General features: G+C 38.4%; 1 protein-coding gene across 2 annotated transcripts in view; it reads right to left on the bottom strand.

The window, feature by feature from the left end:
* The window catches only part of LOC126184974 (condensin complex subunit 2-like), a 179,660-nt gene that overhangs the window by 45,753 nt on the left and 107,870 nt on the right, over window positions 1-26,037 (bottom strand). For both annotated transcript variants that reach the window (XM_049927673.1, XM_049927672.1), the window contains 3 exons: window positions 8,429-8,608; window positions 3,111-3,290; window positions 2,379-2,589 (listed from right to left, as the gene is read on the bottom strand). In XM_049927673.1, the coding sequence (XP_049783630.1) occupies window positions 2,379-2,589; window positions 3,111-3,290; window positions 8,429-8,608 (571 nt within the window). The remainder of the gene's footprint in view (window positions 1-2,378; window positions 2,590-3,110; window positions 3,291-8,428; window positions 8,609-26,037) is intronic.

Below are 26,037 nucleotides of genomic sequence, written 5' to 3'. Positions count from 1 at the left end.
GAAGAAATAAAAACTTTGAGGTTCGCCGATGACATTGTACTTCTGTCAGAGACAGCAAAGGACTTGAAAGAGCAGTTGAACGTAATGGATAGTGTCTTGAAAGGAGGATATAAGATGAACATCAACAAAAGCAAAACGAGGATAATGGAATGTAGTCTAATGAAGTCGGGTGATGCTGAGGGTATTAGATTAGGAAATGAGACACTTAAAATATTAAAGGAGTTTTGCTATTTGGGGAGCAAAATAATTGATGATGGTTGAAGTAGAGAGGATATAAAATGTAGACTGGCAATGGCAAGGAAAGTGTTTCTGAAGAAGAGAAATTTGTTAACATCGAGTATAGATTTAAGTGTCAGGAAGTCGTTTCTGAAAGTATTTGTAGGGAGTGTAGCCATGCAGGGAAGTGAAATGTGGATGATAAATAGTTTAGACAAGAAGAGACTAGAATCTTTCGTAATGTGGTGCTATAGAAGAATGCTGAAGATTAGATGGGTTGATCACATAACTAATGAAGAGGTACTGTACGGAATTGGTGAGAAGAGTGGCATAACTTGACTAGAAGAAGGGATCAGTTGGTAGGACATGTTCTGAGGCATCAAGGGATCACTAAGTTAGTATTGGAGGGCAGCGTGGAGGGTAAAAATCTTAGAGGGAGACCAAGAGCTGAATACACTAAGCAGAGTCAGAAGGATGTAGGGTGCAGTAATTACTCAGAGATGAAGAAGCTTGCACTCTCTTACGTTACACGCAGTTTATGCACAAAAATTACACATGTAAGGAGCATATTGTGGGAGATTTGCAGTGTATTATTTCAGTGAGCTTAAAATTAAATGACATTCGAAGCTGTATTGCTCCTCTGCTTGTCTCTTTTTACATGTGAACTGCAGCTGGCCACATCACTGCAGGCTGCTGTACCAGCTGACCGGCCAGTGCTGTCCAAGTTAAATGCACCGGTAAAGCTGTTGTGCCATATTATCGCTATGTCAATGTGCGTGTAACTCACAGCACAAAACTTTCCCTTACTATCAGACTTGACAGTACTCTAGACAGCTTTACTGCAGTCCCACGTGAAACAGACATCCAATGAGGTTCGAGCAAACGCAGAAGAATACATAGTACAATACTTACATCAGGTTTATTCTTATGATGAACGGATTATAGTGTCCTCTCAGGTGAATACATATACCTTTTTAATGACAACTGCTACTTTAAGGGTTCTCTTAGCAAACAATATTTTGACTGTCAGTAACTCACACTCAAGTTTCAGGCACAACTAAGTTGGAATCTACTTATTTGATGGATTACATGTTTTTAGTACACTGATTTCCAGTAACCGTTAAAAGCACAACCCTCATAAGACATTTGTTTGCTGTCTCTGCGTTTCACAGCACCTTGGTTCACTGTACACCGGACAAATCTATCAAAGCATTCCTCTCTTAATAGATCAAAAATTTACAATCCTTATCCTCTTCAACCACAAAATTCACACAATAATAAAGGTAGGAGGCTTCCATAGAAAAGCCTTTGAGGAAGGAAAATAAGAGGTAAAGAAAAGCACACAATTCCACTGTACTTTCCATTCTACTGCCAAAAATTGGCAGACTGTTATACATATATAAAATGCAATGCTGCTTCCACATTTTCATGGAGGTACTATGATTTTATTACTGTTAAGGCCAGGAAATGTCATATCTGCAGCTACCATGACATTAGCATGATGTAGGTTTATCCCCTTCCTGCACAAAATTTATCATTTTAAGAACATTCCACTAAATTGTGTTAATGTGGTTCTTGATGGCCATCCATTCTATAACTATTTTGTGGCAACAGGTGTGACTCTTAACCAGTGCTGAAATTCACTCTGCAGATACTCAACTGGTTTTATCATAATAAGACACTGAGCTGATAAGACAAACAAGTTCATATACATACATACACACACACACACACACACACACACACACACACACACACACACACACACAAAATCAACATACATACCTCCCTCCACTGGACAAACGTTGAGTAATAATGGCTGTCTCTGCAAAAGAGTGATCTCTTTACCGAATACAAAGTACAGCATACTTAAAGAGATTTAAAATTTAGTGCTGACAAAAAAAAGTCAATACTTTCAAGTTTTCTAATTCCAGGTACAATCAATAGCACTGCCAATATCTCAGTACACTAAAAATGCAAGGTTTCAGCCTTTCTTTATAAGATACATAACAAAAGAAAAATTCTAATTTGTCCATTACAAATATTCTGCTTTGTCTATTTCTTTATTTCACAACTGTACTGTTGAAATATCTGATACTAGGATCACAGTGTATATACACACACTTTATAATAATAATAAAAAAAAAAGAATCAAAATGTACCTTCGAAAGTGACTATTTTCATAGTGTACATCAGGTTGAGAAGTTACTTTACTCTCCTGCCATTTCTGCGTTGTTCTCTTTGTAAGCTTCTGTGATCTCCCCTTCTGCAATTTATCATCAATGTTTTGTTCAGGTTCGTCTGGAAATAGGTTCTTCACTTTTTTCTTTGGCCTCTGTTTCCTTTTCACTTTTTCTGTGTCTTCAGTTTTGTCTGTGGGAAATAAGCTACCTCAATGAAAATATGAACAGAAGCAGGGCGAGGGTAGCCTTGCAATGAAACACATGAACTCAGTAGATAAATATAGCTCCGATGTTTTTTTTCTTTTCTTCTTCTTCTTCTTTTTTTTTTTTTAGATGACATTACAGCTGTTGTTTAATTATATCTCCAAGGCTGTTACTGCCAGTGTTAAAATTATTTTTACTCAAAAACACACTAAAATACTATAGTGTTAAGAAACTTGTGACTTTTGACAGTTGTGTGGAAAAAAGTGAAGGGGGATTGTGGCCACAATCTGCCAAGTTCACCACACAGAAGTTACTGATGTTTGACAGCATGTACTATGGTTTGTACAGAGGAAGTTATGGTGGAGTGTACCAAATCAACAAAAGTGCCAGTGATGCGGGAGGGGCAGGACAACATCATTATCTCCCCTCCTCCGAGTCAAAAGTCACAAGTGATTTAAATCTTACTAAAATAAATTAGTACACTAGCTCAAAAACACTTCAAAATACCTTTTGACGCAAAAACTTTCCAATGTGATGGGCCTCGCCAAAGTGATAGTTTCTCTATATTAAAGTAAGAGTATTCCTGTGATTTTGATGACAGATGACTTCGAATATCAAAGTTATGGACCTCTGGACTATTAGATGGCTCCCTATCACCATCATCTTCATGAGCTTCAAGGACTGAACCTTTAAGACAAAAAGTAAAGAGCAGTGATAGAACAAAATGAAGTTCCAAGTCTTAACACATGAGAGATGAAGAATTTGACAAGCTGGAGAGAGAGAGAGAGAGAGAGAGAGAGAGAGAGAGCAAAATTACATATGCAACATTTTTTTTTCCAACTCAGTACCAACAGCAAAATACATTTGTTTCCATGTGTTCTTGAAAGGCTTCTGTACTATGATACTACAAAAACCTGACCTTATTATCAATGAATGTGGTGGTAGTGGTGATAAGTATCTGAGACATGTGGTTGTGCTTTCCTCCTGATGCAGTATATGAGTATGTAGGCACTAGGACTAAGTCCATTATAATTATCCGGGCTGTTATGCTGTGGTCGGTTGATGAATTCTGTGTCGATTCCCAACGTTTCGTCTCCGACTGCGGGAGACATCTTCAAGGGGGTCCGTAGCTCAATGGAAGGTCCAACACACCCACTGGCTCGCTACTGACTGCCGCTAAATTCCGTGTCCGCGCACTCCCACGCCGCGGCGTGACGTCACGTGTTTTGAAAACGTCAGTGCAATTGGCCACTGTCCGTCACCGTCAATCGCCGTTGCCATCACCCAGTAGTGGGCGGGTGGTACACATCTTCTTTAACACCGGCATCCATATGCCGTTTAATTTCACACCCTCCTCCTTACGGTTGAAATTATTTGGGTGTTTAGCGAATTCGATTGCCTCCCTGTAGAGCCTTTCGTAATAACCGCTTGTGGCCACTAGTACTTGCGTCTCCTCGAAATGAATATTGTGGTTCCCTGGCTGGAAAGCATGCTCCGCAACAGCTGATCGTTCCGTTTCTCCTCTTCTGCAATTTCCCTTATGCTCTTCCAACCATTTAGAAACAGTTCTTTTAATGGTACCCACATAAACATCACCACAGCTGCATGGGATCCTATACATTACCACTTTTTCCAGTGGTTTGCGAGCGTCCTTGGCAGGCTTAAGGTATTCCTGTATCTTCCTGGTGGGCTTGTAATTTACAATTGTTCTTGTTTTAATACTTAGGACTAACATGCGCAGGTGATTTGTGCCACTGTGACCGTGTACCCACATAATGGATAAGAGTGACAATATATGGAGATGTGCACATGTTACGACATGACAGTCGGGTGACACGTTTGTTCGCCAACTCATGAACAAGCTGGAGACAAAACTGTCACTGCGTTGCGTGCACACATGGGTGACACTTTCCATGCATTCTCCACTTCCCATATGGTTGCCGACTGTCAGCACAGTGGGCCATATGAATAAAACAAAAAATGCACTTCATTCTCGGAATTTTTTATGAATAAAGTGTGCCTAAGAATACACTTCACCTGAGACTGAGTGAAAGAATGCCAGGAAAATTAATAACTGCTTAATTACAAACCTTGAGACGTTTCGTGACAAAACAGCACAGGTGACAGCATAGCAAGCGCACAATGGTGCGTCATATTTAACCAAAATTACCTTGTGTTGGAAAACTAGCAGTTCCAGTTTGGAGAAGATAAAAATGGGATTTTGTTTGGATTGCGTTTTCACCTAACTTCAGTACCAAAAAAAGTTACCCACACGTTGAAAATTCGGTATCATCAGAAAGCACATTTTCATAAACTGTCCATATATTGTCTTAATAATTTGTTGCGCCACATAAAACTAAAATCGAAACATAGTGCAACTCTTCCAGAACACACTGATGCCAATTCCATAACAGCACATTGAGTATGTCTATTTGAGGGAGTTTAATGAAATTTCTGTCAATAATGTTAACATGCGAAGTAGTTCATCAAAACTTTCGACACATATTAGAAAATATTGAAAAAAATTCTTTGGATGCTGTCGAAGTCTATGAAACACTGTATAAAACTTTCCACTTATTAGCCTGCCACTCCAATGACACTGTACCCAATATTCTTTTTTGTATTTTCTTTCACGTCTAGCGAGTTTTCAATAACAATGGCCTCCTCTTCCTAACCCATATGGTGCTGGTCTCTTAGATAGCTGCCACTACCCATTGACTAGCTAAAATATGTGATTTTTTGTAAGTTACAACTCGTGTGTATAAATATGTTTGAATTTCACAACATTTTTAGGTTCATTGTACTTTCTACCTTAAATATGCATGTTTTGGTATTGCTAGTATTAAAATTGACTACACAGATGAAAACTTCAATTTAATACTAATAATCACAGGGAAAAAAATTGAAAAGAAGTTCTAGTACTGGAATACATAGCAAACACACGATCTTTATGTTTAATTTCCTTTACAGCTAATTTATGTCTACAGAAACACACAAAATCAAAGCAAAATTTAGCATTCACAGAGGAGTACAGTGTGATACAAATAGATACATTGAGGGATACACATTCCAACTTTACATTCACTGGACTCATATGCTGTGATTCAGTTCTGATGTACCTGCCAAGAATCCTTTAGAACAACACAATCTGTGAAAATAATATGATAAACTTATGCAGCAACTCATCTTCAAAAAGTCTAGAACTACTGCTATTTTCAGATGACATGTAATTTAAATCATCGTCAAATGGTTCCTTCCCATCATCTACAGATTAGTCAAGGACTTTGTAAATCACTAACTCCAAACTTTTCTCCTCCTCAATGCACATTTTGCAACAAAATCAGCTCAAAACCACACAAAACACTCAGAACAAACAACTTGAATGTCAGCTAACGCTCACGAAGCAAAGGACAATAAGGAAGGTTTCAAAACTGAAGAATTTTTGTACCAATACTGCTACTGCCATCTAACAATCACAACAGTAACTACAAAGTGTGCAGAGCTCACAGAAGTTTGAGGGAGCTGTAAATAGACATTCAACACTGTTGAGAATCATAGTAACAGGCTTTGACGTAATAAAATGTCTGCCTGGACATTTCCTTCTCACAAAAGTGCTGTAATAATAGTATGTCATCCACATGCTAAGTGCTAATAAGTAAAGAAAATATTGACTTTGTGTGTTTTGGGGGGAGGGGGGAGGCCTATTAATTCCTCAAATTTTAGCGCCAAAATAATGACTAAGCACTTTGTACACATGACAGTGAAGCAACCATGATGTTCTCATAGGTTAGTCAACATGAAGACTAAAAATTCATAATAAACACGTGAGAAATAAACTCTGTTGCTAAAATAGCTGTCTGTGTGACATGGGAACAAGTCACATGTGCAGCAACTTTTAAATTCGTTTAATTTTGGGGCTTCCTACAGTCAAACTTCCTTGAAGTAAACATTTTCTTATTCACAGGATTGCAGTGAATCTTTTTAAGATAAAATTAGAAAATTGATTTTTTGACACTCATTTATGTACCAGTCCACTTAGTGTTTGCTAAGTTAACGTGCCACTTCAGCAGCTTCTATATTTATACTTACGCACTACAAAATTATGCAGTTTAAGTGTTGCAAGGCATTTAAGAGTTCTTCAACACTAGTCACTTTTAGTGTAATTTGTTCTGCTTACATGTTGAGGCAAGTAGCATTATTAGCAGCTGAACATAGTACCCTCACCTGTCTAGTCATTTTAGATTTTATAATGAAAAGTGTGTGAAATACTGCGAAGTATGTTAGATATGGCACACAAACAGAGATCAGGCTATGCTGCAGGTAAGTCTGTCACCACAGCCTTTATCTCATATTCACTATTTTATCCCCCCCCCCCCCCCCCCCCCGCACACACACACACACACACACACACACACACACACACACACACACACACACACACACACACACTCACTTTGAAGGATTAGTTCATCATGAATTTGAGCCACACGGACAAGCTGTTAATTGATGGTACTATTGGGATGTGTTGAGACACCTGTGCGAAAATGTGGGAAGGAAACGGTCTGCAATGTGGCAGTACAATTCATGGCTCTTGCATCATAATGCACCCGCACATTCATCCCTGCTGGTGCATGACTACTGCGCAAAAATGAAATCACTGTGCTGCCTCAGTCTCTGTACTTCCAGACCTGGCCTCTGTGAATTTATTTCTTCCTAAGTTGAGAACACCATTGAAAGGACATATATTTGCAATGAATACACAAGAAAAAAGAAAATTCGCAGACGGCACTTCGCGCATTCCAGCAAGAGGCGTACCAAGACTGTTTCTGGAAGTGGAAATACAGTTTAGAAAGGTGTATCAATTGTGGAAGAAAGTATTTAGGAGGACACCATGCAAAATAAGTAAAGGGTAAGTGTAGAAAAATTTTGTGGACGAAGTACAAGAATTTTTTGAACAGATCTCATATATACAACTTTTTTTTTAGTGTGCCAAATTCACTGTCGTCTATCATGACGTCTCATGTCATAATTCCCCCGTTACATACATTCCAATACGTATAACTTTTTGGAAAAAGAGAAACAATAATACAAGGAATAGTCATTTTTGAACGTGGCCCCAGCCTGCTGAAACACCGTTCTTGTTCTACGTGCTTCATGTAGTTATTTTGTACCTATTATATTCATAACAGCAAACAATTCTTGCTTTACAACTTTGAGAAGCAGCTTAGCTTGGAATTGTAAACAGACACACATTGAAGGAAACACATTTATAAACCAACATAACATTTCCCACTTTTACTACATCATGATGAACCAAAAATGTGCTTCTGATAGACCTAACTTCACCTAAGCGTGGCATATTCTAAGCACTCAAATTATAGTGCATAAACTAACAAATACAGAATTCTGGCCTCCAAATGACGCAATCCAACATGGTGTTAAAAGAACTTTTGCAATGACAATTAGTGCAGCAGGTGACCCAATAACAAAGCAGGGCAGGACGTGTGTTCGAAAAGTGTGAAAATCTAACACTTTTTTTCTGAATAGTTTCTCTATAACTGCTTAAGAGACTGTATAGCAAAGAAATCACATTAATCCAAAAACACTTCAAAAATGGCTTTAGCTATACTTCATTTGCCCAGCACAGCTAGCAGCATGACAAAGCGTATGGTGACCCTAGCAGCTAGGTTGTACTTCTAACTGTTCTCGGTTCTATGAAGTGTATATGGCAAACACTTCTAAAAAAACAATGCTTAAACCGAGCTAAAGCTATTAAATTTAAACATAATCATAAAAATTATAAGTAATGAATAATGAAATCCAACCTTGACAGGGATCATCCTCAAAATTATTTTCCAACTGCAGATCCATTTTCAGCTTTTCAGTCACCACAGACAGATCTAAACCTTCACCAATGACACACTGACCCATCCCTGTAGCTAGATCATCATCCAAAAAGTCAGCAGGTTCTATTTTGTGGGATGTAATTTTCAGATTCGTCAAATCTGGAAAATTAAATTATGCCATTCATCACAACAGTCTACCTTTAATATTACACAAACAAATTACCGACACCAATAAGAATTTTGTATGCCTAAACTTTTAACTGCAACCACAGCACAGGCACTAATATGTATGACTATACTATTATTATTATTATTATTTCTTTCTTTTCTCAGACGTTATGTCTGGTCAAAAATGGAAAGTGATGCGGACCTTGATCAAGCACGACTTCCTTTTAACTGTATGGTATATGTTATATTGTATTTAGGAACTTTCGGGTGATTGAACATGTATCAATAATTACGGATTTCTGTAATTGTATATATAAGTTTGGATGTAGCTGTATTGCATTGATGTACTGGTGGATATTGTGTGGTATGACTCCTGTAGTTGATAGTATAATTGGTATAATGTCAACTTTATCCTGATGCCACACGTCCTTGACTTCCTCAGCCAGTTGGATGTATTTTTCAATTTTTTCTCCTGTTTTCTTTTGTATATTTGTTGTATTGGGTATGGATATTTCGATTAGTTGTGTTAATTTCTTCTTTTTATTGGTGAGTATGATGTCAGGTTTGTTATGTGGTGTTGTTTTATCTGTTATAATCGTTCTGTTCCAGTATAATTTGTATTCATCATTCTCCGGTACATTTTGTGGTGCATACTTGTATGTGGGAACGTGTTGTTTTATAAGTTTATGTTGTAAGGCAAGCTGTTGATGTATTAGTTTTGCTACATTGTCATATCTTCTGGGGTATTCTGTATTTGCTAGTAAATGTACATCCACTTGTGATGTGATCTACCGTTTCTATTTGTTGTTTGCAAAGTTTGCATTTATCAGTTGTGGTATCGGGATCTTTAATAATATGCTTGCTGTAATATCTGGTGTTTATTGTTTGATCCTGTATTGCAATCATGAATCCTTCCGTCTCACTGTATATATTGCCTTTTCTTAGCCACGTGTTGGATGCGTCTTGATCGATGTGTGGCTGGGTTAGATGATACGGGTGCTTGCCATGTAGTGTTTTCTTTTTCCAATTTACTTTCTTCGTATCTGTTGATGTTATGTGATCTAAAGGGTTGTAGAAGTGGTTATGAAATTGCAGTGGTGTAGCCGATGTATTTATATGAGTGATTGCTTTGTGTATTTTGCTAGTTTCTGCTCGTTCTAGAAAGAATTTTCTTAAATTGTCTACCTGTCCATAATGTAGGTTTTTTATGTCGATGAATCCCCTTCCTCCTTCCTTTCTGCTTAATGTGAATCTTTCTGTTGCTGAATGTATGTGATGTATTCTATATTTGTGGCATTGTGAACGTGTAAATGTATTGAGTGCTTCTAGGTCTGTGTTACTCCATTTCACTACTCCAAATGAGTAGGTCAATATTGGTATAGCATAAGTATTTATAGCTTTTGTCTTGTTTCTTGCTGTCAATTCTGTTTTGAGTATTTTTGTTAGTCTTTGTCTATATTTTTCTTTTAGTTCTTCTTTAATATTTGTATTATCTATTCCTATTTTTTGTCTGTAGCCTAGATATTTATAGGCATCTGTTTTTTCCATCGCTTCTATGGAGTCACTGTAGTTATTCAATATGTGATCTTCTTGTTTAGTGTGTTTTCCCTTGACTATGCTATTTTTCTTACATTTGTCTGTTCCAAAAGCCATATTTATATTATTGCTGAATACTTCTGTTATCTTTAGTAATTGGTTGAGTTGTTGATTTGTTGCTGCCAGTAGTTTTAGATCATCCATGTATAGCAAATGTGTGATTTAGTGTGGGTATGTTCCAGTAATATTATATCCATAATTTGTATTATTTAGCATGTTGGATAGTGGGTTCAGAGCAAGACAGAACCAGAAAGGACTTAACGAGTCTCCTTGGTATATTCCTGTATTGGCTGTGATGTGATATTATTACAGTTTGTTTGGATATTAAGTGTGGTTTTCCAGTTTTTCATAACTATGTTTAGGAACTGTATCAATTTAAGATCTACTTTGTATATTTCCAATATCTGTAGTAACCATGAGTGGGGTACACTATCAAAAGCTTTTTGGTAATCAATGTATGCATAGTGTAGTGACCTTTGTTTAGTATTAGCTTGATATGTCGCCTCTCTATCTATTATCAGTTGCTCTTTACATCCTCGTGCTCCTTTGCAGCAGCCTTTTTGTTCTTCATTTATAATTTTGTTCTGTGTTGTATGTGTCATTAATTTCTGTGTAATGACTGAATCGCATACTATGCTCCATCGGATTATTATTATTGTTATTATTATGATTATTATTATTATTATTATTATTATTGAGTAGTTTAGATGCTAAAAAGCAAGGTCATCAGCACCCTTGAATGAAATAGAAATGCAGGCAGTGAAAATCTATTAGAAATAACAAATTTTAAAGCTAAATTTTAATTACAAATAAAATTTAAGATACCACACTAACATTTTGAGATTCATAGAATACCAGTACAAAATACAGATAAAAGACAGCAGAATAACTAGATATGATAATGAATAAAATACCAGAACAGACACAGCTAAAAAAAAAATGGGAGATATTACTGTGGTTGAGTGACAGTGACCAAGCCACTTTGCAACACATTAAAATCCCACACACAGTATTTTGGGAAGGAATCCCTATCTCTCACAAAACCTTACAACATGAACCATACTCACCTCAGTGTGTTAAAATAGAGGGTAGGTCCAGAGCAAGACACAGATCTCCCCTCAGATCATCATAAACTGTCCAGTCACATTAATGCGACCATGTCAAAAGCCTGAATAATCAATTTTCGCAGTGCAGACCATTGCAAGACATACAGGAAGAGAGTCAGCGAGGTTCTGGAAGGTACAGATGGGGATGTGGAGCCTTGTCGACTCAATGCCATGGTCAGCTGCACTAGATTACATGGATGAGGGTGCATGGGGTGAACAACCTGATCAAGGAGGTCCCACATATCTCCGAGTTTAAACCCAGAGACTTTAGTGGTCACAGGAGAACGGCGCTCTTTAACCACACACGTACACTGCAAGCTGCGTGACAGGTTGCATTGCCCTGCTGGTAGATACCATCGTGCTGAGGCTAAAAACACTGCAAGTAGATGTGGACATGGTCCCCAAGGATAGGTGCATACGTGTGCTGATTCACTGTGCCTTCCACAATGACAGGGTCACCTGGTGAATGACACAAAAATGTTCGCCAGATCATGACAATCCCTCCTCCGGCCTGGACCCTTCCAACGATTGTTGCAGGATGTTTGCTCTCAGACATTTCACGTGACACACGCCAACGGCCTTCCATCCGATGGAGCGTAGTATGCGATTCATCAGGGAAAGGCCACTGACACCCAGTTGCAGTACTTGCAGGCAAATTCCAGTCAACAATACTCGGCAAGGGTGCTTGAGTCAGGTGCCTTCTGTGTAGGACCATACACATTAACATTCACTCAACGGCCATTGAGGAAACACTGTTGGTTCATCTGGGCAGTCATATGCTCAACAGTTGCGTGTCTGTTCACCCATACACATCTCCCACATCTCCACAGCCGTCGCTCATCCCTGTCACCTATGGCCCGTGGCGCACCAGTCTCCTCAGTGTCCACTATGGTAGTATCATTTTACCATGCATGGTATACTTTAACCACGGTGGCACATGAACAATTTACAAACTTAGCCATTTCAGAAATGCTCCGAGAGCCCTATCCTAAAACAAAGTCAGAGAACATGACGGAGCAGACAAGAAAGTCCCCCTGCTTAGGTCCATCAGTCTAAACATTAATAATTAATTTATAGAAAATGGACTACTGTTGTAAGCCCCTGTTGACTGCCCTCACCCTGAAGGTGAGCTGCAAAAAGCATCCGTAACCAAGTTGGAATGGCATGAAGGCTTTATAAATGTGGACTAGACATACGCTGCAGGCTCCCTAAGACCTATGACTAACCCACTGAGGATACGTAAATCCCTGAATCATTGTAATTTCAGTTCTTTAAGGTGTGGCAGCCATGTTAGTCTTCATCAAAACTGAGACCCAGATATTGCACATTTTCCTGTGAATGTGAGGATAGTAGCCGCCAGTTTTAAAACAGATAAATTAAAAAAAGCAGAGGCAATTAAAATAAACGTAAACTGTTTCCTCCAAGGAGAACTTGGAATCTGTTGTATTTGACGATCTGGCGATCGCGGGGAGTGGGCAAATGCAACTGTTGAGTAATTGTCGCAAGGTTGGAGGATACATGGAAGATCGAAAAGTTGTCCACGAACAAGGAACACTGTACAGGACTTTGCACCATAGACATAATACTGTTTATCATGACGGCAAACGTCATTCCACTTAAAATATTCTCTTGGGGGCCATCGTTCTCCTGCTTAAAATGCTTAGAATATTCTCGACCCTGTATCTAAAATATCTTTCCAAGAGAAAGGAATTTATGAGAGTGAAAACCCCACTCATAGAGCTGCAACAAAATATTATTCACATAAGTAGAATTGTAGACCTTTTCCAAATCTAAGAATACTCTGACGAAGTGTATATGTAGGAAAGCTTGATGAAATGCAGGGTCAAGTTACTGAGTGTGGAGCAACACCTCCTGAACTTGCAGTGGGAGTGTCTTAGCAGTGTCCTGTTTCAAGTATGCACACTAGGACCAGTTGATGGTACACTTCAATGTCTTTCCCATGCAGCTAATGAGACTGACACTGTGATAACTACTGGGGTAGTAGGATCCTTCTCTGGTTTTAAAATTAGTATTAAAATAGTTTCTTTCCACAAGTTGGGAAATAATCCTATCACACAAATTTCATTAAATAATTGATGAAGGACCTCTTCAGCTGCTTTAAACACATGTACGTTATCAGGTCATGATCGGGCACAGTATCACGAGCTATGGGCAACACAGAATCCAACTCCAAAGTGAGAAAGGTCGGTTGTAGTCCTCCATGTTGGTGAAACAGAAATCGCAACAAACCCTTCCCTGGGTTCCTGATAGCAAGAGAACACACCTTGAGCACAGGTTTCTTCACTAAGAAAGTGCTAGAAGCAGCAGAGATGAAATTTTGTTATCATATTTATTTTTGGGTTCTGCACAAGGAATCTACATTCCTCAGCAAATACTGAGCAGCCCCAATTTAGACCAGGTGACTCCCAGGGCCTCTGACACACACTGCCGGAGACGAGCAGTCAATGCCAGATTGATGAGCTGCCTTTCCACATTTCCCTCAGGTTGCTTCACCTCTGCAACTCAGTGTTGTGTGGCCGAATCACTGCCCTTTGTAAATCTTCATAGGATTAGGTGTTTCAGCTCCAAGATATCCATATCCATATCATCATGGTATGGAACCACATGCTTGCTTGAGTTAAGGGTGTTGTTCATCTCAAGAACTATGTCATAATCACCCACCTGCTTTGCCCTGTTGGCTTCCACAAGCAAGGAAGCATTTCACCTTCTTTTAATAGGTTTTCAGGTACCAGCAAGCCCTTCTAATCTGTTTGAATATATAGAGGAGATACCTTTTCCCACATCCCCTCCTTCCTCTTTACCACAAGAAAAACTTCTGATTTAAAACTTCTTGACCCTCATTACTGAACGCTATCAGGTTATTAAGACAACGCTCCCTCAGTCTTTTGGACAAATGAGTGTGAATACTCCCAGACTGTACACCCACTGTGTTGAAAGAATTTTTGTGTAGTAGATTTTAAATGGAGTTCTTACATGCAGCTGCGATATGAAGGTCCACCAAGAGAGAGTCCCAATTTCCTCGGTAAGCCTTATACAACTAAGGTGTAGTAGGTTAATCAGAGAATGCCCTTTAAAGACTATTCCACTTCAACAGCAATGCATCTCATCAGCACACAGCTTACCTTGAGAGCGACATTCTTTTTATTGGGGTTTGTACCACCATCACAATCTGGGTGATTAAACCAATATCCCTGTTCCCAGTGACCCACAAAAGTTCCACCACTGTGCCACATGATGGTCACCAAAGCATGCAAAGAGCTTACAGTCACAGAGGACTGGCAGTGCTCACCAGTCCCCAGCTCAGGGTACCCAGGTTCACCACGCTCATACCCAGAAAACAAACACACGGGTCCCTAAAGTGCTCACTATTTTGAATGGGGGAGGGAGTGGGTGCAGGGGGGGGGGGGGGCGGTGGGACACATACCTTTAACGAAACACCACTGACACAGTGAGCTTTACCCTCTGTACAACTTTGGAAATGATACTGCATCCCACTCGACACTCACACCTCTCCATCTTGTTTTCCTTCTTGAGAATGAATTACCACGAGTGAGAAACTGCAGCTGCAGGCTACAATGCTCTGCTTTAAAAATTAAAACTTTTATAAAAAAATTTCTTAGTCTTTCATGTTTAATCACAGCAGACCTTAATTTCAGAAATACTTTTACTTTTTAGTTAAGTATCTCTCTCCACATAAGAAAGATAGTTTTTTCTTCAATTGGCTGGAAGTGGAACAGTGGATAGCTCAAATTCATCAATAAATTCAAGCTCCACATGCCAGTTACATCTAGGATTGCAATGAAAGATTCCTTCACATATAATGAGATTTGTGTCAACAGCTATGTAAAGATGCAGAACTGGAGTCCTCCTCCAGCAGCTGAGTGGTCAGTGCGACAATGTGAATCCTAAGGGTCCGGGCTCGATTCCCGGCTGAGTCAGAGATTTTCTCCACTCAGAGACTGGGTGTTGTGTTGTCCTAATCATCACCATTTCATCCCCATAGATGCGCAAGTCACCGAAGTGGCATCAAATTGAAAGACTTACAATCGGTGAACGGTTTACCAGATGGGAGGCCCTGGTCACACAATATTTACATTTTTATATAACTGGAATGAGTCCTTTTTGCAGTGTGCCTTTTTTATCTTGACTGTGTCTGAAGTTCTCCAACCATTGTAGAAACAACTGCTTCTCAGAAAGAAGTTGTTAGAATATGGATAAGATGATATCAAGAGAGAGGTGAAAAAGGCCTTTGTACTCACTAAAATGCATAAATGTGTAAAACCAAAAACAATCTGAGAGTGAGTGAAATGACTGGGTTTCCTAAACCAAATCACTACATTTCCTCTCAAGAATCTCACACAGTGTTCTGTCTCCTATATTTCCCAGTTGGCAAGCACTTCTGAGACTTGAGGTTATGGTGTTATCATTGAATAGTAAGTGATGACTCACTAGCTTTGCCATAGAGCCTAGAGAATGGTTCTGTTCTGTTCTGTTAGCCCCAGCTGAAAGTATGATACTTGTTGCATGGTGTACAGTGTCCAACATCTTTAAGTGTAACATTTGGACTGAATCATAAATAATACAATCACAGTCCAGGTGGAAACGGATAAATGCTTCATAAAATTGTTGTAAACAGAGCCTTTTACATCCCAAACTTTGCAACTGAGACAGTTTAAATGCTTTCAATGCTCACAATTTAAGATTCCGCAAGTGGGGTACCGATGCGAGTTTATCCATTGAAAAACTTAAAATCTGTCTTTTGCGCCTAACCATCCAGTCTCTGTGGCACCAGTTGCTTCAGAGGAGGAGCAGTAAAACATAAAATAATCGACAAAGAAGTTATCAGTGGATCTTTCATTGCATCAGCTACACCGTTAATAACAATGGTGAAGAGGGAGAAACTTTAAATGTTCCCTTGAGGGACGCCATTCTCTTGTATAAAATTGCTTCAGAGTGTTTGTGTACCCAGTAACAGAATGATACTTCTGCAAGGGAAATTTTTAATATAATTAGGTATCTTCCATGGAAGTTGCTTTCATGAAGGTGATGAGTACATTGTGCCTACATGTAATGTTATAGGTTTCTTCAATATCAAAGAATATTCACTTATGGTGCTTTTAGTACAGGAAAGTTTCTGATAAAGCCACCTCGAGTAATCACATTATCTAGTGTTTGACAATAGTTCCTGGACCCAAATGGAAAATGGCTCATTAATTTCTTCCTCTCTAATGCCAATACGCAGCCTGTGGGAGCAACATTATGGTAACTGCTTGTGGAGGTGCTATCCCCCACTCTTGTATGAGGGCTATCATCATGGCTTCCTTCCATAAAAATTATATACAATAGTATCTGGTCTTTGTCTGTAGCAGAAGACACTGCATTTTCAAATTCCCACACAGAGAAGGAACAGTTACATTATTCTCATCTGTGAGAAGCAAAGTTCAACTGTGCCCACTCTGCAGCTTCCTTCCAATGTACGACAGACATTTTTGTTGCCATCAGACATTACACTAAGGAAATGCAGCTTTTGGAAACAAACTTCACATTGTCTTCATTTTATTTACGTACCTTTCATTCTTACTACTCGTTTCTGGTGTCTTAGCCTCACTTTCACACAAGAATGAAAGAAAAATCAAGTAAAGAAAGCTGTGAAATGCTTATTTCCAAAACAAACATTTAATAAGTTATGGACCACCCACTGAAATTCTCCTTGAAAGGTAATTGAGAATATCACGATGAAAGCAACAGAAACAATTCACCATTACTTGTACTACATCTACATGGCTACTCTGCAAATCACACTTAAATGTCTGTCAGACGGTTCATTGAACCATCTTCACACTAATTGTCTACTATTCCATTCTCGAACAGTCTGCAGAAGAAATTAACACCTATATCTTTTTTTTCTTCAATATATAAAAAGTTAACAGTCAAGTGGTTGCCCAAGTTTAATGCAAAAACCTTATCCAGGCTTTGATACCACTAATGGTGTCTTCTTCAGAAGAAAGTCACCTATAATGTTTAAATCTATTATAAAATAAATATCTAAAATACTTAATACTTGACCACATTGGAAAGGAGAATGCGGAATAAAACTGGTGCTTACATAAATTACATGATGTTAAAATTGTAAATGTACATGGAGATCCAAACGACTCCAGTCAAACAGCAGAAAATGATAATATACAATATAAGGATCACTTGCTAGGAAGAAAGGTACTAATGTTCATGATCATGGTTTCACAAAGCATTTATTAATATCAGCACACAATCCTAAGAGTACAGGACACGATGATTCTACATAGAGCCAAGAAAGAGTGGAAACTTTCTCTCTTGGAAAAACTTGATCTTTATACATATGGTCAACAACGATGGCATCCTCTTCAATGAACAACTACAGTTATGAAAAAAAGCTTCTTTAACACCTTTAAGACATTGCTATCAACTTCATGATGCTTTGGTTCTTGTTTTCATTCACTTCTATATCAGAACCATTGTTTCTCCTTTCCTTTAAGGACTCTGTAGTTGTTACCGTTTGTACACCAGAAGGCGCTGCAAACCACATTCTGTTTTGTAAAGTTTATGTAAAGCACATTTCTCCCCTTTTTGCCTGTTGTGACAGCTTTATAAAAAAGTCTTACTACAGTACATTCCTTATTCTCAGCACATATTTGTAATTAATCATTTTACTCATTTTGCTACTTCCTGCAAGTCATTTTTATAAAGATTATTTTATTACTTTTGAATCTTTTATAAATCCTGTTTTTACACCACATACATTTATTCCGTTTAAAGCATCTAAATATGTATCACAGAGAGGTATCATTGTAACAGTTACGTATTTCATACAGTGGAGCATTTATCATGCTACTAGCACCCATTAAGTGGTGCCCTCTACACCATGTTTACCTGGTCTCTTAACTAGCTGTCAAACATTAAGTCCAATGTCTGCTCTTTTAACAAGCTGTTCTTGTAACAATCTTTATTGTTCCCATGGAGGATTCTATTTCATATTTTCTTCTGTTTGACTTGAGCTCCTTAGCTCATCACATATATTTACAACTGTAATGTTATGCAATTTATGTAAGTACCACTTTCATTCCATGTTCTACTTGTCAATGTGGTCAAGTATTAAGTATTTTAGGCGATTTCCTTCTGAAGGAAATACCATTAGTGATATAGAAACTTGTTTAAAGGTTTTACATTAAACTTATGCACCTGTCGGCTGTAGCCCTCTTACACTGAAAATTTATTTATAATTGCTGCTGTCAGCCATGTTTAAAATTGTGACCTATACCTTTCCGCATGAACTCTGATTTCCCTTATTTCATTATGATGATTGCTTCTCGTTATGTAGGTCGGCATCAACAAATATTTTTGTATTCGGAGGAGGAAGTTGGTGACAAACTTTATGAGACGATCCCACCCCAGTGAAAAATACCTTTGTTTTAATGACTTCCGCCCCAAATCTCGTGTCATGTCCGTGACTCTCTCTTCCGTATTTCTTCATAATACAAAATGTGTTGCCCTTATAACTTTCTCGATTTACTCCATTAAATTATCTGGTAAGGATCCTGTACCATGCAGCAGTACTCAAAAATAGGACAGACAAGCATACTGCATATAGTATCTCTAGTAGATCTTTTGTGTCTTCGAAGTGTTCTATCAATAAAACAGTCTTGGGTTTGCTTTCCCCACAGCTCTTTCTGTGTGTTCTTTCCAATTTAAGTTGTTCATAATTGTAATTCCTAAGTATTTAGTTGAATTTAAGGCCTTTAGATTTGACTGATTCTTCGTGTGACTGAAGTTTAATGGATTCCTTTCTCACGTGTATGACGTCACACTTCATTATTTAGGGTCAACTGCCAATTTTCGCACCATACAGACGTCTTGTCTAAATCTTTCTGCAGTTGGTTTTTATATTCCGATGACTTTACTACACAATAAATAACAGTATCATCTGCGAACAACCTCACACGGATGCTCAGATTGTCTCCTAAACCATTTATATAGATAATGAACAGTGTCGGTACATGAACTTACAACATAAAAGTTATAACAGATAAAAATAAATGTTCATGAACCTGAAAGAAAATCAGTCGATAAGTTTAAGCAAACGCTATCAGCATTACAATGAGAATCAGCTTAATTTTTCAAGGAACTCCTCAACAGAATAGAAGGAGTGACCCATGAGGAAACTCTTCAGTTTCAATTTGAAAGCGCGTGGATTACTGCTAAGATTTTTGAATTCGAGTGGCAGCTTATTGAAAATGGATGCAGCAGTATACTGCACACCTTTTTGCACAAGAGTTAAGGAAGTCCAATCCAAATGGAGGTTTGATTTCTGCCGAGTATTAACCGAGTGAAAGCTGCTTATTTTTGGAAATAAACTAATATTGGTAACAAGAAACAACAGTAAGGAATATACATATTGAGAGGCCAATGTCAAAATACCCAGACTCGTGAACAGAGATCGACAAGAGGTTCGTGAACTCACACCACTTATTGCCCAAACTGCCCGTTTCCAAGCCAAAAATATCCTTCTAGAATGGGAAGAGTTACCCCAAAACATAATTCCTTACGACATAAGCAAATGAAAATAAGAAAAATAGACTAATTTACGTGTCGAAGTATTACTCACTTTCGACACCGTTCGAATAGTGAAAATGGCAGTATTAAGTCTTTGAACAAGATCCTGAACGTGGGCTTTCCACGACAGCTTACTATCTATCTGAACACCTAGGAATTTGAACTGTTCAGTTTCACTAATCATACGCCCATTCTGTGAGATTAAAACGTCAGGTTTTGTTGAATTGTGTGTTAGAAACTGTAAAAACTGAGTCTTACTGTGATTTAACGTTAGTTTATTTTCTACAAGCCATGAACTGAGGTCATGTACTGCACTACTTGAAACCAAGTCAATGTTGCACACAACATCCTTTACTACCAAGCTAGTGTCATCAGCAAACAGAAATATTTTAGAGTTACCCATAATACTAGAAGGCATATCATTTATATAAATAAGGAACAGGAGCGGCCCCAACACTGATCCCTGGGGCACCCCCCACTTGACAGTATCCCACTCAGATCCCACATCACGGCCGTTATCGACATTGTGTATAATGACCTTTTGCTGCCTGTTGCTAAAGTAAGAGGTGAACCAATTGTGAGCTACTCCCCTTATTCCGTAATGGTCCAACTTCTGGAGCAATATTGTGAGATCAACACAATCAAATGCCTTTGTTAAATCAAAAAATATGCCTAGCGTTCGAAACTTTGTTTAGCCCATCCAGTACCTCACAGAGAAAAGAGAATATAGCATTTTCAGTTGTCAAACAACTTCTAAAGCCGAACTGTACATTTGATAGCAAATCGTGTGATATAAAATGATCAATTAACCTTACATACACAGCCTTTTCGATAACTTTTGCAAACACTGATGGCATAGAAATAGGTCTAAAATTATCTACATTATCCCTTTCTCCCTTTTTATAAAGCGGCTTTACTACTGAGTACTTTAATCGCTCAGGAAACTGACCATTTCTAAAGGAAAAATTACAAATATGGCTAAATACAAAGCTAACATGTGCAGCACAGTACTTTAATATTCTACTAGACACTCCATCATAACCATGAGAGTCCTTAGTCTTCAGTGATTTAATTATTGACTCAATCTCCCTCTTGTCTGTATCACAGACTATGAACTGGGACCTCTCTCACAGGAAATCACGAATTCAGTTACATAACCAAGACAATATTCCATAAGCACATAATTTCATTATAAGACACCTGTTATGTATGGTGTCAAAAGCATTCTGGAAATCTAGAAATACGGAATCAATTTGAAATCCTTGATAGCACTAAACATTGTTTGTTTAAGGAGCAAGTTGTGTTTCACAAGAATGATGTTTTCTAAATACATGTTGACTGTGAGTCAATAAACCATTCCCTTCGAGGTAATTCAAAATGTTAAACACAACGTACATTCCAAAATCCTGCTGCATATCAACATTAATGACATGGGTCCATAATACTACGAGTTACTCCTATTGTCTTTCTCAAATATTAGTGTGACCCCTGCAACTTTCCATTCTTCAGGAACAGATCTTTCGTCAAGTGAGTGGTTGTATATTATTGTTAAGTATGGAGCTATTCCATCAGCATACACCGAAGGGAACCTTATTTGTGTACAATCTGGACCAGAAGATTTGCTTTTATGAGGTGACTTAAGTTGCTTCACAACTCTGAGGATACCCACTTCCAAGTTACTCATGTTGTCAGCTGTTCTCAATTTGAATTCAGGACTATTTACTTTGTCTTCTTTGGTGAAGGAATTTCGAAACACTGCATTTAGTAACTCTGCTTTGGCAGCACTGTCATCGATAGTATTTCCATTGCTATTGTGCAGAGGAGATATTGATTATACCTTGCCATCAGCATACTTTACATACGACCTGAATCTTTGTATTTTCTCCCAGGTTTAGAGACAAAATTTCATTGTGGAAGCTATCATAAGCATCTTTCATTGAAGCCAGCACTAAATTTCAAGCTTCTGTAAAAGATCACAATCTTGGGGATTTTGTGTTCGTTTAAATTTGGCATTCTTTTTTCACTGCATCTGAAACAGTGTTCTGACCTGTTTGGTGTTCCTTGGAGAATCGGCTCCATCTTTAGTTAATTTATCTAGTATAAATCTCTCAATTTTTGTTTATTCTATTTCTTTAATTCAAGTTGCATCTGGTCTACATGTACATTGTTAACTTGGAAGGAGTGGAGATTGGCTCACAAGAAGGGGCCAAGTGAATCTTTGTGTGTGTTTTTGAATAGACCTATTTTTCCACTTATTTTTTGTGAATTTGGGGTGTTACAGTATTCAGTATCGTCAACCCTGTGCTCATTATCTCAATTTGTTTTGATGCTTGCTATTAGCTCAGGATTATTTGTTGTTGGGAGGCGAAGTGTGTTTTCACAGCTGTTTACTATCTGAATGGGTTCGTAAACTAATTGCTCGAAATAATTTTCAGGGAATGCGTTTAGCACAATTTTGGATGTTGTTTTATGCATACCTACAGATTTATTTTTGTCAACATATCAAGAGTAAATTTTAGTCAGCACCAGCTCTAATTGTGCAAGTTGGTACGTGTTTGAAATTAGACTCATGTTTTCTTTGAACCTTTGAGCACTCTAATCATGTGAGTTGGGAAGCCGGTAAAAGGATCCAATTATTATTTTATTCCAGTTGCCAAGTATGACCTCTACTCATACTAGCTCACAGGAACTATCCCCTTCAATTTCGCACCAAGATGAAATACTAGTAACAGTAATATTTATTTTACATTGTTGTTGCCTTCTTTGGCCAAAACAAACAGGTACTCGTCTGCATTCAGCTTCTTTCTTCTTGTAGACAAATTAAACGGCTTGTCTGGAACCAAGGTACTATAAGGAACCTTAGCTAGTAGTCCTGTACTCTCCGCTATACTCCTCGTCTTCCAAGCCAAAATGTTTGCATCAGGTAAAGCTTCAAGGCCACCATAGTCTGCATGGTTTCTCCATACAATAGCCAAGGTCAACCATGTACTGCCTCCAAAAACAGCATTAACATCACATCTGAACTGCATTCTTAGGTCACAAAATACATCTGGACCACCAATAACCTGCTGCTTACTGAATTGCTCAGCAAGGTCAATGACTATTGCTTTCAAAGACTTGTACACAGGAACACTGCACCGCCAACGGCGACAATAATCATGTTGCAAAGGCATTGCAGAGATACGTTAACACACATTTTGGCTTGGAAGACGTGGAGTATGGCGAAGTGTACAGGATTTCTAGCTAAGGTCACCTATGGTACCTTGGTTCCAGACAAGCCGTTTAATTTGTCTACAAGAAGAAAGAAGCACCTGAATGCAGATGAGTACCTGTTTATTTGGTCCAAAGTACGCAACAACAATTGTAAAATAAAGATTACTGGTGACTGTATGTTGTATTACAGACAGTACAAATTCCTTATCTCCTTTCCAAATTCCTTATCTTTCCCATCTGTATTTAGCCTATCCTTTCTGAACACCATTAGGTCCTTTGCAAAAATTTCAACCCAACTGGCTTTAGCCAGCTTTCAGTGCCTATAATGTTTTCAGTATCAGTGCGTTCTATTAGCGCTTGGAGCTCTGGTACTTTTCCCAGCACAGCTACAACAATTTACAACTGTTATACCAATAGCTCCTAGTTCTTCTTTATACCTGTGTTTGACCTGCAACCTTTGAGACTAAAGCTTAAAATTGTGTTTCCCCAAGACTGTCTTAACCCAAAAAGCTGCCCAGTTCACAGCACAGAGCCCCCGCTACCCTCCTGAGTGTAATGGACTCCTGACCTATTTAGTGGAACCCAAAATCTCACCACCCTATGGTGCAAGTCGAGGAATCTGCAGCCTACATGGTCACAGAACCATCTGAGACTCTGATTCAGACACTCCACATGGCTCTGTATCCAAGGTCCGCAATAGGTCATGTCGATTATGCTCAGCAAGGTTCACCCCGAAAGCATGACTGGCAGCCTTTACCACTTCAGATAGCCACCCGAAACCAGAGAGAATCTCTTCCGATCCAAAGTGACATACAATTTTGGTACTGATGTGAGACACTACCTGCAGTTGGCAGCACCCTGTGCTCTTCCTGGCAGCTGGAAGGATCCATACCCTGTTTGGAATGCACACTGGCTTTCTTCCACACCTTCGCAGCATACCATGTCCCTACGGGGCCCCATAACATGCCTAACACTAGAGCTCCCATCTACCAATAATCCCATCCTCTGCGACTTCTTGGATCTTGCAGACTGAGATGTTACTTCTTAAACAGGAGAAGTGATTGCATCTGGCTGAGGGACACCGTCAGACACTGATACAGGGTGTGTATGCAGACAAGGAAAACAAATTCTCAAATTTTCCCCGGATTTCATGGTTAAAAAATACACTTTCCCATGTTAAATGACGGTATACTCTCCTCAGAACTGTAAAGCTTATCAATCATTTGAATGCTTAAAGTATGTTTTTGCCGGCACTTTAGGGGGGAAAAAAGTTTTGGAAAGATCTTTGAAGTGCAGCAACATGTACACTGCATATTATTGTACTATGATACATTGTATATTTTCATATTAGGAAAGCATACATTCAAATTCCACCAAATACAGCATGTTGGTTTCCAAAGCATTGAAGTCAAGACTGCAATGCCGTTTTGTAAGAATCATAATTCATGACACGTGATCTAGCATGCCAGTGACAGCAGATCTTCAGAGCACAGGGCATGTGATGTAGTCAGCCAATAGCAACATCACTTAAGTAGTGCAAACACACAAATAGGAAAAATTAGTGGTTTAAATTAATATACATAGTGTAGCTACAAGAGAAGCTAAGCTTTTACATGTAATATTGGTGGTTGTTTTTTTTGTGCAAGTTACACTTTAAGATACAATACACAAATGTGGTCAGTAAAATTTAAAATAAGGACATAAATTTCTGGTCTTCTGTGTTCAAAATTCTTCTAAGTGGCTGGTCCTCAAAATGTTAAGTTTTAAACGAGAGTCAAACGCTCTGTGATTTAACAAATTCATAGCACATTTTCACACATAAGTCACTTGGGTAAAAGAAAATTTAGTTTGAAAAGAATGCATTTCAAACCGCCATTTGCAATATTTTCAGGAGACCTGTTACAAATAGGCTCATTTCAGAAGTTGCCAGAGTGCAAGAAAACAGGCGTTACTACACGCGCACAGCTACGACGACCTAGGAAGCCCATATGTTCAAATATATAAAGGATTATTAAATCTTAAATTACATCATAAAAGAAACAGGACATCAGAGAATACTCCAACAGCATTGAAATTTCGTACCCCCTACTAAAATGCATAATACAGCTTTAAGTGCACATTTGTATTTCCAGATTCACAATGAAGTCGGTCCCAAGCTGATATAGGATGTAAATTTTCTTGGAGTGCCAGTACTGTATTATCTCATGTTTGGTGCTTTATTATGATATAATGCCATATGTGCCAAAAGATGAAAACTTGCACTTGAAATTCAGAGAATAGTTGGAACCAGTCAATACTGTGGAACGAAATGCTTTGTATCAAATAAACTGACTGCCTCAGCGGAAAAGATTAATAAAATGCAAATTTTTTAGCAAACTGACAAAAATAACTTCATTGTTCTGCAAGGTGATTAATGCTCGACTGGCAAAAACATGGAAATAAAATAAAATCAGAAAACTGAATTTAATAATTTATTTTCGCCTTCCATAATTAGGTGAATAATTTTTAATTCACTTGATAGTTCCTGGTCACAGAAATCTCTTTTGTTTTCATTTGACGTGGGAGCTGTAAACAAAGAGGAAACAGCAAAATCACTAAATGGTAACACAGGTCATGTGGAGACTACACCCCTCCTCACAAAAACTCAGACTGCTCTGAACATGTGCGAATCTGGCAGCTTGGGGGTGCCAGAAGCGGGAGAGAATACTGCTCGTATGCGACTACTGCACAGGCATATGAGCCCGCTGGCAACTGCTCAGACTTACCTAATGTAAACAGTTGTGATGTCACACTCACCGGAAGCAGTTTGTTGTTACAAAGTATTCCATAGTCTTCATCCTATGGCCTTCGACACATTTTGCTGTTGGCAGGCACTTGTGTGTGCACAGTGGTTCC

Source organism: Schistocerca cancellata, chromosome 4 (assembly GCF_023864275.1).
Source record: "Schistocerca cancellata isolate TAMUIC-IGC-003103 chromosome 4, iqSchCanc2.1, whole genome shotgun sequence".
Classification (NCBI taxonomy): domain Eukaryota; kingdom Metazoa; phylum Arthropoda; class Insecta; order Orthoptera; family Acrididae; genus Schistocerca; species Schistocerca cancellata.
Note: the sequence above shows the minus strand (reverse complement) of the source record. Positions and strands in the feature narration are given on the sequence as shown.